Source organism: Coregonus lavaretus, assembly GCF_964263955.1.
Source record: "Coregonus lavaretus genome assembly, chromosome: 35".
NCBI lineage: Eukaryota > Metazoa > Chordata > Actinopteri > Salmoniformes > Salmonidae > Coregonus > Coregonus lavaretus.
Window position 1 is genome coordinate 4266751 of NC_140022.1, and position 16289 is coordinate 4283039.

Here is a 16289-nt window from a genome sequence, read left to right on the forward strand (position 1 = left end):
TCATTCCTATGTTAGTGTGGTCTCTGTCACTCCTCTGTTAGTCTGTTCTATGTCACTCCCCTGTTAGTGTGGTCTCTGTCACTCCCCTGTTATTGTGGTCTCTGTCACTCCCCTGTTAGTGTGGTCTCTTTCACTCCCCTGTTAGTGTGGTCTATGTCACTCCCCTGTTAGTGTGGTCTCTGCCAGTCCCCTGTTAGTGTGGTCTCTGTCACTCCCCTGTTAATGTGGTATCTGTCACTCCCCTGTTAGTGTAGTCTCTGTCATTCCTCTGTTAGTGTGGTCTCTGTCACTCCTCTGTTAGTCTGTTCTATGTCACTCCCCTGTTAGTGTGGTCTCTGTCACTCCCCTGTTATTGTGGTCTCTGTCACTCCCCTGTTAGTGTGGTCTCTGTCACTCCATTGTTAGTGTGGTCTATGTCACTCCCCTGTTAGTGTAGTCTCTATCACTCCCCTGTTAGTGTGGTCTCTGTCTCTCCCCTGTTAGTGTGGTCTCTGTCACTCCTCTGTTAGTGTGGTCTCTGTCACTCCCCTGTTAGTGTGGTCTCTGTCACTCCTCTGTTAGTGTGGTCTCTATCACTCCTCTGTTAGTGTAGTCTCTGTCATTCCTCTGTTAGTGTGGTCTCTGTCACTCCTCTGTTAGTGTGGTCTCTGTCACTCCCCTGTTAGTGTGGTCTCTGTCACTCCCCTGTTAGTGTGGTCTCTGTCACTCCCCTGTTATTGTGGTCTCTGTCACTCCCCTGTTAGTGTGGTCTCTGTCTCTCCCCTGTTAGTATGGTTTCTGTCTCTCCCCTGTTAGTGTGGTCTCTGTCACTCCCCTGTTAGTGTGGTCTCTGTCACTCCCCTGTTAGTGTGATCTCTGTCATTCCCCTGTTAGTCACTCCCCTGTTAGTGTGGTCTCTGTCACTCCACTGTTAGTGTGGTCTATGTTACTCCCCTGTTCGTGTGGTCTCTGTCATTCCCCTGTTAGTGTGGTCTCTGTCACTCCCCTGTTAGTATGGTCTCTGTCTCTCCCCTGTTAGTATGGTCTCTGTCACTCCCCTGTTAGTGTGATCTCTGTCATTCCCCTATTAGTCACTCCCCTGTTAGTGGGGTCTCTGTCACTCCACTGTTAGTGTGGTCTATGTCACTCCCCTGTTAGTGTGGTCTCTGTCACTCCCCTGTTAGTGTGATATCTGTCACTCCCCTGTTAGTCACTCCCCTGTTAGTGTGGTCTCTGTCACTCCACTGTTAGTGTGGTCTCTGTCACTCCCCTGTTAGTGTGGTCTCTGTCACTCCCCTGTTAGTGTGGTCTCTGTCACTCCCCTGTTAGTGTGGTCTTTGTCACTCTCCTGTTAGTGTGGTCTCTGTCACTCCCCTGTTACTGTGGTTTCTGTCACTCCCCTGTTAGTGTGGTCTCTGTCACTCCCCTGTTAGTGTGATCTCTGTCACTCCCCTGTTAGTCACTCCCCTGTTAGTGTGGTCTCTGTCACTCCACTGTTAGTGTGGTCTCTGTCACTCCCCTGTTAGTGTGGTCTCTGTCACTCCCCTGTTAGTGTGGTCTCTGTCACTCCCCTGTTAGTGTGGTCTTTGTCACTCCCCTGTTAGTGTGGTCTCTGTCACTCCCCTGTTACTGTGGTTTCTGTCACTCCCCTGTTAGTGTGGTCTATGTCACTCCCCTGTTAGTGTGGTCTCTGTCACTCCCCTGTTAGTGTGGTCTCTGTCACTCCCCTGTTAGTGTGGTCTCTGTCACTCCCCTGTTAGTGTGATCTCTGTCACTCCCCTGTTAGTCACTCCCCTGTTAGTGTGGTCTCAGTCACTCCACTGTTAATGTGGTCTCTGTCACTCCCCTGTTAGTGTGGTCTCTGTCACTCCCCTGTTAGTGTGGTCTCTGTCACTCCCCTGTTAGTGTGGTCTCTGTCACTCCCCTGTTAGTGTGGTCTCTGTCACTCCCCTGTTAGTGTGGTCTTTGTCACTCTCCTGTTAGTGTGGTCTCTGTCACTCCCCTGTTAGTGTGGTCTCTGTCACTCCCCTGTTAGTGTGGTCTTTGTCACTCTCCTGTTAGTGTGGTCTCTGTCACTCCCCTGTTAGTGTGGTCTTTGTCACTCTCCTGTTAGTGTGGTCTCTGTCACTCCCCTGTTAGTGTGGTCTCTGTCACTCCCCTGTTAGTGTGGTCTCTGTCACTCCCCTGTTAGTGTGGTCTCTGTCACTCCCCTGTTAGTGTGGTCTCTGTCACTCCCCTGTTACTGTGGTTTCGGTCACTCCCCTGTTAGTGTGGTCTATGTCACTCCCCTGTTAGTGTGGTCTCTGTCACTCCCCTGTTAGTGTGGTCTCTGTCACTCCCCTGTTAGTGTGGTCTCTATCACTCCCCTGTTACTGTGGTTTCGGTCACTCCCCTGTTAGTGTGGTCTATGTCACTCCCCTGTTAGTGTGGTCTCTGTCACTCCCCTGTTAGTGTGGTCTATGTCACTCCCCTGTTAGTGTGGTCTCTGTCACTCCCCTGTTAGTGTGGTCTCTGTCATTCCTCTGTTAGTGTGGTCTCTGTCACTCCTCTGTTAGTCTGTTCTATGTCACTCCCCTGTTAGTGTGGTCTCTGTCACTCCCCTGTTATTGTGGTCTCTGTCACTCCCCTGTTAGTGTGGTCTCTGTCTCTCCATTGCTAGTGTGGCCTATGTCACTCCCCTGTTAGTGTAGTCTCTATCACTCCCCTGTTAGTGTGGTCTCTGTCTCTCCCCTGTTAGTGTGGTCTCTGTCACTCCCCTGTTACTGTGGTCTCTGTCACTCCCCTGTTAGTGTGGTCTCTGTCACTCCTCTGTTAGTGTGGTCTCTATCACTCCCCTGTTAGTGTGGTCTCTGTCACTCCCCTGTTAGTGTGGTCTCTGTTACTCCTATGTTAGTGTAGTTTCTGTCATTCCTCTGTTAGTGTGGTCTCTGTCACTCCTCTGTTAGTGTGGTCTCTGTCACTCCCCTGTTAGTGTGGTCTTTGTCACTCTCCTGTTAGTGTGGTCTCTGTCACTCCCCTGTTACTGTGGTTTCTGTCACTCCCCTGTTAGTGTGGTCTCTGTCACTCCCCTGTTAGTGTGATCTCTGTCACTCCCCTGTTAGTCACTCCCCTGTTAGTGTGGTCTCTGTCACTCCACTGTTAGTGTGGTCTCTGTCACTCCCCTGTTAGTGTGGTCTCTGTCACTCCCCTGTTAGTGTGGTCTCTGTCACTCCCCTGTTAGTGTGGTCTTTGTCACTCCCCTGTTAGTGTGGTCTCTGTCACTCCCCTGTTACTGTGGTTTCTGTCACTCCCCTGTTAGTGTGGTCTATGTCACTCCCCTGTTAGTGTGGTCTCTGTCACTCCCCTGTTAGTGAGGTCTCTGTCACTCCCCTGTTAGTGTGGTCTCTGTCACTCCCCTGTTAGTGTGATCTCTGTCACTCCCCTGTTAGTCACTCCCCTGTTAGTGTGGTCTCTGTCACTCCACTGTTAGTGTGGTCTCTGTCACTCCCCTGTTAGTGTGGTCTCTGTCACTCCCCTGTTAGTGTGGTCTCTGTCACTCCCCTGTTAGTGTGGTCTCTGTCACTCCCCTGTTAGTGTGGTCTCTGTCACTCCCCTGTTAGTGTGGTCTTTGTCACTCTCCTGTTAGTGTGGTCTCTGTCACTCCCCTGTTACTGTGGTCTATGTCACTCCCCTGTTAGTGTGGTCTCTGTCACTCCCCTGTTAGTGTGGTCTCTGTCACTCCCCTGTTACTGTGGTTTCGGTCACTCCCCTGTTAGTGTGGTCTATGTCACTCCCCTGTTAGTGTGGTCTCTGTCACTCCCCTGTTAGTGTGGTCTATGTCACTCCCCTGTTAGTGTGGTCTCTGTCACTCCCCTGTTAGTGTGGTCTCTGTCATTCCTCTGTTAGTGTGGTCTCTGTCACTCCTCTGTTAGTCTGTTCTATGTCACTCCCCTGTTAGTGTGGTCTCTGTCACTCCCCTGTTATTGTGGTCTCTGTCACTCCCCTGTTAGTGTGGTCTCTGGCTCTCCATTGCTAGTGTGGTCTATGTCACTCCCCTGTTAGTGTAGTCTCTATCACTCCCCTGTTAGTGTGGTCTCTGTCTCTCCCCTGTTAGTGTGGTCTCTGTCACTCCTCTGTTATTGTGGTCTCTGTCACTCCCCTGTTAGTGTGGTCTCTGTCACTCCTCGTTAGTGTGGTCTCTATCACTCCCCTGTTAGTGTGGTCTCTGTCACTCCCCTGTTAGTGTGGTCTCTGTAACTCCCTATGTTTAGTGTTGTTTCTGTCATCCTGTCTTTTAGTGTGGTCTCTGTCACTCTCTGTTAAGTGTAGGTCTCTGTCATCCCCTGTTAGTGTGGTCTCTTGTCACTCCTCTGTTAGTGTGTCTCTGTCACTCCCCTGTTACTGTGGTTTCTGTCACTCCCCTGTTAGTGTGGTCTCTGTCACTCCCCTGTTAGTGTGATCTCTGTCACTCCCCTGTTAGTCACTCCCCTGTTAGTGTGGTCTCTGTCACTCCACTGTTAGTGTGGTCTCTGTCACTCCCCTGTTAGTGTGGTCTCTGTCACTCCCCTGTTAGTGTGGTCTCTGTCACTCCCCTGTTAGTGTGGTCTTTGTCACTCCCCTGTTAGTGTGGTCTCTGTCACTCCCCTGTTACTGTGGTTTCTGTCACTCCCCTGTTAGTGTGGTCTATGTCACTCCCCTGTTAGTGTGGTCTCTGTCACTCCCCTGTTAGTGTGGTCTCTGTCACTCCCCTGTTAGTGTGGTCTCTGTCACTCCCCTGTTAGTGTGATCTCTGTCACTCCCCTGTTAGTCACTCCCCTGTTAGTGTGGTCTCTGTCACTCCACTGTTAGTGTGGTCTCTGTCACTCCCCTGTTAGTGTGGTCTCTGTCACTCCCCTGTTAGTGTGGTCTCTGTCACTCCCCTGTTAGTGTGGTCTCTGTCACTCCCCTGTTAGTGTGGTCTCTGTCACTCCCCTGTTAGTGTGGTCTTTGTCACTCTCCTGTTAGTGTGGTCTCTGTCACTCCCCTGTTACTGTGGTTTCTGTCACTCCCCTGTTAGTGTGGTCTCTGTCACTCCCCTGTTAGTGTGATCTCTGTCACTCCCCTGTTAGTCACTCCCCTGTTAGTGTGGTCTCTGTCACTCCACTGTTAGTGTGGTCTCTGTCACTCCCCTGTTAGTGTGGTCTCTGTCACTCCCCTGTTAGTGTGGTCTCTGTCACTCCCCTGTTAGTGTGGTCTTTGTCACTCCCCTGTTAGTGTGGTCTCTGTCACTCCCCTGTTACTGTGGTTTCTGTCACTCCCCTGTTAGTGTGGTCTATGTCACTCCCCTGTTAGTGTGGTCTCTGTCACTCCCCTGTTAGTGTGGTCTCTGTCACTCCCCTGTTAGTGTGGTCTCTGTCACTCCCCTGTTAGTGTGATCTCTGTCACTCCCCTGTTAGTCACTCCCCTGTTAGTGTGGTCTCTGTCACTCCACTGTTAGTGTGGTCTCTGTCACTCCCCTGTTAGTGTGGTCTCTGTCACTCCCCTGTTAGTGTGGTCTCTGTCACTCCCCTGTTAGTGTGGTCTCTGTCACTCCCCTGTTAGTGTGGTCTCTGTCACTCCCCTGTTAGTGTGGTCTTTGTCACTCTCCTGTTAGTGTGGTCTCTGTCACTCCCCTGTTACTGTGGTTTCTGTCACTCCCCTGTTAGTGTGGTCTCTGTCACTCCCCTGTTAGTGTGATCTCTGTCACTCCCCTGTTAGTCACTCCCCTGTTAGTGTGGTCTCTGTCACTCCACTGTTAGTGTGGTCTCTGTCACTCCCCTGTTAGTGTGGTCTCTGTCACTCCCCTGTTAGTGTGGTCTCTGTCACTCCCCTGTTAGTGTGGTCTTTGTCACTCCCCTGTTAGTGTGGTCTCTGTCACTCCCCTGTTACTGTGGTTTCTGTCACTCCCCTGTTAGTGTGGTCTATGTCACTCCCCTGTTAGTGTGGTCTCTGTCACTCCCCTGTTAGTGTGGTCTCTGTCACTCCCCTGTTAGTGTGGTCTCTGTCACTCCCCTGTTAGTGTGATCTCTGTCACTCCCCTGTTAGTCACTCCCCTGTTAGTGTGGTCTCTGTCACTCCACTGTTAGTGTGGTCTCTGTCACACCCCTGTTAGTGTGGTCTCTGTCACTCCCCTGTTAGTGTGGTCTCTGTCACTCCCCTGTTAGTGTGGTCTCTGTCACTCCCCTGTTATTGTGGTCTCTGTCACTCCCCTGTTACTGTGGTTTCGGTCACTCCCCTGTTAGTGTGGTCTATGTCACTCCCCTGTTAGTGTGGTCTCTGTCACTCCCCTGTTAGTGTGGTCTCTGTCACTCCCCTGTTAGTATGGTCTCTGTCACTCCCCTGTTACTGTGGTTTCGGTCACTCCCCTGTTAGTGTGGTCTATGTCACTCCCCTGTTAGTGTGGTCTCTGTCACTCCCCTGTTAGTGTGGTCTATGTCACTCCCCTGTTAGTGTGGTCTCTGTCACTCCCCTGTTAGTGTGGTCTCTGTCATTCCTCTGTTAGTGTGGTCTCTGTCACTCCTCTGTTAGTCTGTTCTATGTCACTCCCCTGTTAGTGTGGTCTCTGTCACTCCCCTGTTATTGTGGTCTCTGTCACTCCCCTGTTAGTGTGGTCTCTGTCTCTCCATTGTTAGTGTGGTCTATGTCACTCCCCTGTTAGTGTAGTCTCTATCACTCCCCTGTTAGTGTGGTCTCTGTCTCTCCCCTGTTAGTGTGGTCTCTGTCACTCCTCTGTTATTGTGGTCTCTGTCACTCCCCTGTTAGTGTGGTCTCTGTCACTCCTCTGTTAGTGTGGTCTCTATCACTCCCCTGTTAGTGTGGTCTCTGTCACTCCCCTGTTAGTGTGGTCTCTGTTACTCCTATGTTAGTGTAGTTTCTGTCATTCCTCTGTTAGTGTGGTCTCTGTCACTCCTCTGTTAGTGTGGTCTCTGTCACTCCACTGTTAGTGTGGTCCATGTCACTCCCCTGTTAGTGTGGTCTCTGTCACTCCCCTGTTAGTGTGGTCTCTGTCACTCCCCTATTAGTGTGATCTCTGTCACTCTCTGTTAGTGTGATCTCTGTCACTCCCCTGTTAGTCACTCCCCTGTTAGTGTGGTCTCTGTCACTCCTCTGTTAGTGTAGTCTCTGTCACTCCCCTGTTAGTGTGGTCTCTGTCACTCCTCTGTTAGTGTAGTCTCTGTCATTCCTCTGTTAGTGTGGTCTCTGTCACTCCTCTGTTAGTGTGGTCTCTGTCACTCCACTGTTAGTGTGGTCTCTGTCACTCCCCTGTTTGTGTGGTCTCTGTCACTCCCTGTTAGTGTGGTCTCTGTCACTCCCCTGTTATTGTGGTCTCTGTCACTCCCCAGTTTGTGTGGTCTCTGTCACTCCCCTGTTAGTGTGATCTATATCACTCCCCTGTTAGTGTGGTCTCTGTCACTCCCTTGTTAGTGTGGTCTCTGTCTCTCCCCTGTTAGTGTGGTCTCTGTCACTCCCCTGTTAGTGTGGTCTCTGTCTCTCCCCTGTTAGTGTGGTCTCTGTCTCTCCCCTGTTAGTGTGATCTCTGTCATTCCTCTGTTAGTGTGGTTTATGTCACTCCCCTGTTAGTCTGGTCTCTGTCACTCCCCTGTTAGTGTGGTCTCCGGTGCCAAAGATCCCATTTCCTTCTAATCAATGTGTGTTCCAGATTCATCACATATTAGGGAGCTGTCAGCTTCCATTTACACTGATGTTGGATCATCACTATCCAATAGCTCTCCCTCTCCCTCTCCCTCTCCCTCTCCCTCTCCCTCTCCATCTGCCTCTCCTCTCCTCTCCTCTCCTCTCCTCTCCTCTCCTCCTCTTCTCCCTCTCTTTCTATGTTGTCACTCTAGTCTACACACTCAATCTCGCTCTTTCTTGCTATACTCAATATTTGTGTGTGTCTGTGTGTATTCACCCACACGTGGAGCCCTATATGGGAGTGTGTTTTTTGTGTAGTAGCTCTCTGTGAAGGTACAAATGTGTGTGTGTGTTGTGTGTTGTGTGTTGCCTGCAGGAATGTGTCCTGTCTAAGCAGATCCATGTGACTCTGCCCCGTCCGTCCGTCCCTCTCAGAAGTATTAGATTAGTTTAAAGTGGAGGGAGATAGAATTATAGAACCCACATGACTTCAAAGTACATAATCGCAGCCCAGGTCTCTGTCACGTCCCATCTCTCCATTTCTCCAGACCTCTATCCTTCTCCTCATCCCCCTGCTTTCATGTCTTTCCCAGTGTGATTCATTCCATCACTCATTTAGCACATGATGACTGAATCATACAGAATGAACGTTTTTCACAGTGAGAGGTAATCAGATGTGATCCTAAAGATAGTCCTGCTTATCACCCTAATTTGCGGCCAATTACCACCCTGGACTCCTTCATGACCAATTATCACCCCGGACTCATTCATGACCAATTATCACCCTGGACTCATTCATGACCAATTCAGAATGGAGGAAGGGAGAGGGGGCGTGGCCTGTTCTATGTTTACCAGTAAGACAATGAAACCTTTACTATAGGCCTACTGAGCACCAGTGTTTCTCTGCTGTGGCATCTCCAACGTTTACCTTGATAAATAGACTTGATAAAGTAAGTTCAATAATACGGTGGTGGTAGGTGGGGAAAAAACTAAGAGTTGGTCTTTATCGACACCTTGTGGTTTTTGTCAGGAACCACAGTTGTTGGGTATGTTTACAGAGCCCTCTAATATCCAGTCGGATGGATCCATGTACTGTATATGTGAGGAATCTACAGAGATACAGTCTATGCTACAGAGAAAGTGTCAATCTTTATTTAAATAAGAAATAATCCAGCCATATAAAACAAGATGTCACTAAAACATAAAAACAAAGGATAATCCATGTCATCTAACCATGGCTAATCCATGTCATCTAACCATGGCAGTATGAATGTAGATTTTTCAGCCAGCCTCTTCACCATCTTTTCATCATTACAATGTCCCACTGACCTGATGAGGTCAAAACACCCCACTACAAACACTCAACATCAGGTGATGACCCAAAAGACCTGATGACACACTTTGAAACCGGCAGAATGAGGTCAAAACAAGAAGGCTGTGTTTTCTTCTGCACCGGGCCCCAAAAACTTCATGGCCTTTTTCCTTCACACGATCCTCTTGTCCATTTTGAAAACCCAGTCTGAATAATTCACATACTCCTGTTGTGCTTGTGTGACTCTGGCAGCTGCTTCACACAGAACACAGAACACAGGTCAAGTGTAGATGACGGGCGTGTTGGTTGGAATAGAGTAGACTAATGGAGGGAGCCACTTGGGAGAGTCCATTGAGGGGGAGGGGAGGGAGGGCATCTCCAAATAATATACAGTACTGCAAGTGAGACATTGACCCGCCCCTGTTCTCTGACTGTCAGTATGGTACAGAGATATTAGTTAGGTACTGTATGCCTAATCAGGGATGAACTCAGACCTCTCTCTCTCTCTCTCTCTCTCTCTCTCTCTCTCTCTCTCTCTCTCTCTCTCTCTCTCTCTCTCTCTCTCTCTCTCTCTCTCTCTCTCTCTCTCTCTCTCTCTCTCTTGCCTCCCAAGTCCATCTCTTCACCTGAGTGTCTTGTGCCACAGGTCGAAGCAGGGCACCACGTGTAGCCTGACGTACTTGTGCCCGCCGGAGGAGCACTCCAGACAGCCGTAGACCGTCTCCCTCGGCGTCTGGCCCCGGCCACACAGGGCACAGGGGCCCTTGGGGATGTTGTGGTTGAGAAGGTTGACGCGGGAGTGGGAGTCCCCTCTCAGGTAGGTGGTGGAGACGTCCGTCATGCTGGCTGCCTTTTCGTAGTAGTCTGTCACTACGTCGTCCATGTAGGTGTCTGAGTGGGTGTGGGTGAGCTCCTCAAACGTCCTGTCGTCTTGAGTAGGGGAAAGGAAGGATGAGGATAAGAGTGTCACAGGAACATCTGAAAATGTGCAGGGATTATTTTGCTTTCACTCATTAGCTTTACATCACCCTGTGCTTTTATTAGCATTTTTTATCAGTGGAGGCTGGTGGGAGGAGCTATAGGAGGACGGTCTCATTGTAATGGCTGTAATGTAATAAATGGAACGTATCAAACACATAAAAATATAGAAATCACGTGTGACTCCGTTCAATTAATTCCATTCCAGCCATTACAATGACCCCATCCTCCTATAGCTCCGCCCACCAGCCTCCACTGGTTTGTATTTATATGTGTTTATACTCTTTTGGGGTATTTTATTAGGATCCCTATGTGTATATTGTTCTCAACAATATTCAGCTAATAATTGTTCTCCAGGATAAGGGTTAGACCCACCTGGGCCATTTGTTGATAAGCACTTTGGAACCTGTACCTTGTTTAAACAGCATTATACTGGTAAGATTAGAACACGCTGGGACCTGTACCTTGTTTAAACAGCATTATACTGGTAAGATTAGAACACGCTGGGACCTGTACCTTGTTTAAACAGCATTATACTGGTAAGATTAGAACACGCTGGGACCTGTACCTTGTTTAAACAGCATTATACTGGTAAGATTAGATCACTTTTGGACCTGTACCTTGTTTAAACAGCATTATACTGGTAAGATTAGATCACTTTTGGACCTGTACCTTCTGTAAACAGCATTATACTGGTAAGATTAGATCACTTTTGGACCTGTACCTTGTTTAAACAGCATTATACTGGTAAGATTAGATCTGATTGTTCTAGTCTTTTTGATTTTCTCTATGATTAGATCAGGAGGGTGGTGAAGCCCTTTCCTGCAGTCAAATCACCTATGTTATTCATATTTTTCATAATTTCATAATGAATAAACATTTCTTTTTTTTTACACAGAAAATCCGGTGTTTCGTATATATCAAACAGTTTTGTTATATTTCAGTCTTCTATGATGAATATAAAGTGTAATATTGGAATACATTTCAACTCTATATCTGACATGGTACAGGTGTCTTCTTTTTTTAAGCCCATAACCATGTGTGTGAGGTGTATACTTTTGTTTCAAAGTAGATTTGTTTAAGACTACCAAGAAACACTATGTGACCCTGACTTAGCCCACTGCAGTAAAAGGTTAAGATATTAAAGGAGGTTCCCACCTGCTCTGAAGGGGTTTCCATACACAATCCCAGACAGGAACCTGCGTAGCCGTCCCATAGAGAATCGACCAATGAAACCACCCAGCTGCTCTCTGATCAGCTCCTTCTCAAATCCGCCCGACGACTCAGGGCTTACACAGATGTCTGATCAGGAGAAGGGGAACTATGTTAGTGTGTGTGTGTGTGAGAGAGAGAAGAGAGAGAGAGAGAGAGAGAGAGAGAGAGAGAGAGAGAGACAGAGAGAGACAGAGCGAGAGAGAGAGAGAGAGAGAGAGAGAGAGAGAGAGAGACAGAGAGAGAGAGAGAGAGACAGAGACAGAGAGAGAGAGAGAGAGAGAGAGAGAGAGAGAGAGAGAGAGAGAGAGAGAGAGACAGAGAGAGAGAGAGAGAGAGAGCAAAATGGTGGTCAAGTCTAATTGTGTCTGTGTGTGTGTGGTAGATGTCTCACCAAGTCGTCCATCCAATCGAACAAACAGTTCAAAGATGCTAAATGCGATGGTGGTGTGAGCTGGGATCACTATGGCCTTGTCTCGACCTTTGGGGTTTCGACCATCATCAATCTGAAACTGTAGAACACCAGTCAGATAGGTGAGACAGGGCATTCATCCATTCAACCATTACCTGCTAATACACAAGTGTCAGATGTCAGTGTTTCTGTGTGTACTGTACAGTGTGTGTGTGTGGTGTGTAGGTGTGTGTACTGTGTGTGTGTAGGTGTGTGTTTACCCTCATAGTCGTCCGTCTCATGCCTGCGTGGACAGTGAGAGAACACTGACGCGTCGTGCGGATGCTCTCCATGACAACGCAGAGAACGCTCCGCCCACTTTCTTTGGACTGACGAATCAAACAGTGATCCAGATCCACTTTCCTACAGTGGAAAGAAAGCAGTACACAAACCTGTGTCTGAAAGACTTCTCACTTTTACTGTCCATGTGTAATATACAGTATGTACAACCAACATGGTCTCGTTAGAATATCGAGAGCTTGGGACTGTAAGGTTCTATCTGCAAAAAGAGGATTCTGAGATAATTGGCTTTAAAGTTCCGAACCCTCATTGGTTTGAATGGTGTCAGCAGTTTTTATCTTGTATTATTTTGAACTTAACATGAATTGAGGTCTTTAGACTACTGTATAGGTAGAGTACATTGAACAGAACAAGGCTATGTCAATAACTACATGTTGACAAAAACGCAGATAGAACCTTATGCAGATGGAACCAAGCTCTCGATATGTTAAAATAGTGACATTTAATCATTGTAGTTATATGTCAACTAACCTGACATACAGTGGGGGAAAAAAGTATTTAGTCAGCCACCAATTGTGCAAGTTCTCCCACTTAAAAAGATGAGAGAGGCCTGTAATTTTCATCATAGGTACACGTCAACTATGACAGACAAATTGAGGGAAAGAAATCCAGAAAATCACATTGTAGGATTTTTAATGAATTTATTTGCAAATTATGGTGGAAAATAAGTATTTGGTCACCTACAAACAAGCAAGATTTCTGGCTCTCACAGACCTGTAACTTCTTCTTTAAGAGGCTCCTCTGTCCTCCACTCGTTACCTGCATTAATGGCACCTGTTTGAACTTGTTATCAGTATAAAAGACACCTGTCCACAACCTCAAACAGTCACACTCCAAACTCCACTATGGCCAAGACCAAAGAGCTGTCAAAGGACACCAGAAACAAAATTGTAGACCTACACCAGGCTGGGAAGACTGAATCTGCAATAGGTAAGCAGCTTGGTTTGAAGAAATCAACTGTGGGAGCAATTATTAGGAAATGGAAGACATACAAGACCACTGATAATCTCCCTCGATCTGGGGCTCCACGCAAGATCTCACCCCGTGGGGTCAAAATGATCACAAGAATCCCAGAACCACACGGGGGGACCTAGTGAATGACCTGCAGAGAGCTGGGACCAAAGTAACAAAGCCTACCATCAGTAACACACTACGCCGCCAGGGACTCAAATCCTGCAGTGCAAGACGTGTCCCCCTGCTTAAGCCAGTACATGTCCAGGCCCGTCTGAAGTTTGCTAGAGTGCATTTGGATGATCCAGAAGAGGATTGGGAGAATGTCATATGGTCAGATGAAACCAAAATATAACTTTTTGGTAAAAACTCAACTCGTCGTGTTTGGAGGACAAAGAATGCTGAGTTGCATCCAAAGAACACCATACCTACTGTGAAGCATGGGGGTGGAAACATCATGCTTTGGGGCTGTTTTTCTGCAAAGGGACCAGGACGACTGATCCGTGTAAAGGAAAGAATGAATGGGCCCATGTATCGTGAGATTTGGAGTGAAAACCTCCTTCCATCAGCAAGGGCATTGAAGATGAAACGTGGCTGGGTCTTTCAGCATGACAATGATCCCAAACACACCGCCCGGGCAACGAAGGAGTGGCTTCGTAAGAAGCATTTCAAGGTCCTGGAGTGGCCTAGCCAGTCTCCAGATCTCAACCCCATAGAAAATCTTTGGAGGGAGTTGAAAGTCCGTGTTGCCCAGCGACAGCCCCAAAACATCACTGCTCTAGAGGAGATCTGCATGGAGGAATGGGCCAAAATACCAGCAACAGTGTGTGAAAACCTTGTGAAGACTTACAGAAAACGTTTGACCTGTGTCATTGCCAACAAAGGGTATATAACAAAGTATTGAGAAACTTTTGTTATTGACCAAATACTTATTTTCCACCATAATTTGCAAATAAATTCATAAAAAATCCTACAATGTGATTTTCTGGATATTTTTTCCTCATTTTGTCTGTCATAGTTGACGTGTACCTATGATGAAAATTACAGGCCTCTCTCATCTTTTTAAGTGGGAGAACTTGCACAATTGGTGGCTGACTAAATACTTTTTTTCCCCACTGTACTAGTTGTTTGTCATCACCATATGACCCTTGGTAATATCTTATCAGAAACAAAACCAGAATGCAATTAATTAAAATCTAAGCTATTTTCCACCACCTGCAGTGTACCTGGAGTTGAGTTCCCTGAGTAGAGTTGGGACCTCCACCTCGTGTTTGGTGACGATCCCAAAGGAGGCTTTGACAGCCACAGAGTCTGAACCACTGATGTTGAACCCCACGTCGTTCATCAGGTGGTTCCCTAACCTGCCGTTCAGGGCCACGTCAGACTTGTCCTCATAGTTCAGGAGCTGGTACGACGACACCCCTGTTTGAATGGAATAAAATGTATTGTTAAAGACATCTGATATTGTATGAGACTAGCTTTACATCTGCAGAAACACATGCTTTACTTTGTCAAAGAGAGAGACAGTTATAATGCATTATAAGCCCATTATAATGCCTTATGAGCCATTCATAATGCACTATAATGCATGACATGGGCGTTAATAGCTGCTGATAAACATGCATCCCTCCTCTCAGTGGACTGTACCAGCAGTGATCTCCTTCTCCCCCACCAGGATGTCTTTCAGGGAGAAGGGGGTTGAGGCGTACTTGGTTTTCTTCCAGAAGTGTCTTTTCCTCTTCCTGGTGACCAGGCTGAGGGGTTGGTAGCGGTCAGCCTCACTCAGGCTCGGTACGGGGATCAGCCGACCTGTGTCTCCCACCTGCTTCACAAAGTTCTTAGTCGCCGCAGCGAACATACCGGTGACCAAGAAAGAGCACACGGGTGCAGCAGTCACTGCTGGACATGCATGGCAGCAACAGGTGTGCTGTAAGAGTTCACTGTCCAGGCAGGTGTCAATCCTTTAGTTTACAGTATTAAAGACGTTTCTTCTTCTCTTTTCTTCTCTTTGGTGAGTTCACATTGGGAAGTTCTGCACAGGTGGACAGTAGTTCTGAACAGATGTCTTCCAAACAGCTAAAGTCGTTCAGCTGTGAACCTTATGGCTCAGGGCTAATGAATAATGGAGACACCATGTAAGGGGATATGGGGACAAGCTGTCCCATAACGTGATTGGACAGGTATTTGCCTTCATTCTTCCTGTCATGTGACCAGTGAGCTCACCAATGGGTTATGCAGTACTTCCTGGGCTACTCTGTCTTTGAGGTCCTAGATGTCTATCAATAACGCTGCCCTACGCTCTGAAAAGAGATATCAGTGTAAGTGAGGTATCAATAGTTTAATTGTAGCTGGTTAGGGAATCTGATCACTTTTAATTGGATCAGGGTTACACACCTTAAAGGAAAACTCCACCCAAAAGCTATCTATTGGTATAGTCCCAAATGTTGTTGATATAGTCCCAAAATGGTTTGCATGTTAGCAATCAAGTTTTCAAGATATTTAACTTTCATAATACAGAAATACAGCTGGTATGATACATTTTGCATCATATGATGCTGCGTTTTGCATCATATGATGCAAAATGCATCATACCGGCTTTATTTCTGTATTATGTATTGGGTCTAATTAAACAAATACCAAAAGATGGTTTTTGGGTGAAATTGTCCTTTAATGTGTGTTGTACTCTACCTGTACCCACCCAGACCTTTGTATGCCATAGCATTCAGCTCACCACAAAAACAACAATCAGCATTATTATTATTATTATTTTATGCAGTCTCTGGGATTTGACTCAACGTGACCCTTTCCTTTCTGAGTAGCATGTGAAACATCTGGACCCTGTGTTGTCAACTATCATGACAAATAGCAAAAAGAGTGGTGGTCTTTGTGGTGTCTATGTTCAAATGTACTTTTCTTGTGCTTGTGGTTGTGTCTGGTACCAATAATAGACTAGTCTACATGTTAGAGGGAGTTTAATACTTCTAGACCAAGGCTTTCCCCACCCAAAGAGCATACAGGATATGTTATGTTATGACCTTGCGTTGCATCCCTTGTAATTTAGCTGTTTGGCTAGGAAATTAAACGTAATGTCGTTTATTTATAAGATACTTTTAAAAAAAAGTGGGAAATGGGTGTGGTTTCCACAGTGTAAACTATGTCTGTATTCACACGGGTCCATTAACACTCATAATGATTACCCAGGTAGGTTATTATAGGTGGTCCTCTGTAGCTCAGCTGGTAGAGCACGGCGCTTGTAACGCCAAGGTAGTGGGTACGATCCGATTCGAACTATGTCTGTATTCACACGGGTCCATTAACACTCATAATGATTACCCAGGTAGGTTATTATAGGTGGTCCTCTGTAGCTCAGCTGGTAGAGCACGGCGCTTGTAACGCCAAGGTAGTGGGTTCGATCCCCGGGACCACCCATACACAAAAATGTATGCACGCACGACTGTAAGTCGCTTTGGATAA

At 47.2% G+C, this 16289-nt stretch overlaps 1 protein-coding gene across 1 annotated transcript; it reads right to left on the reverse strand.

Moving 5' to 3' along the window:
• Window positions 1-9545: 9545 nt before the first annotated feature.
• pjvk (pejvakin) lies at window positions 9546-14673 on the reverse strand (the record flags this gene model as incomplete). The annotated part of the gene is made up of 6 exons (XM_084152541.1): window positions 9546-9853; window positions 11060-11203; window positions 11508-11625; window positions 11786-11927; window positions 14042-14237; window positions 14463-14673. 6 exons carry the CDS (start codon window positions 14671-14673, stop codon window positions 9546-9548), a joined length of 1119 nt encoding a protein of 372 aa, XP_084008667.1.
• Between the last annotated feature and the right edge of the window lie 1616 nt (window positions 14674-16289).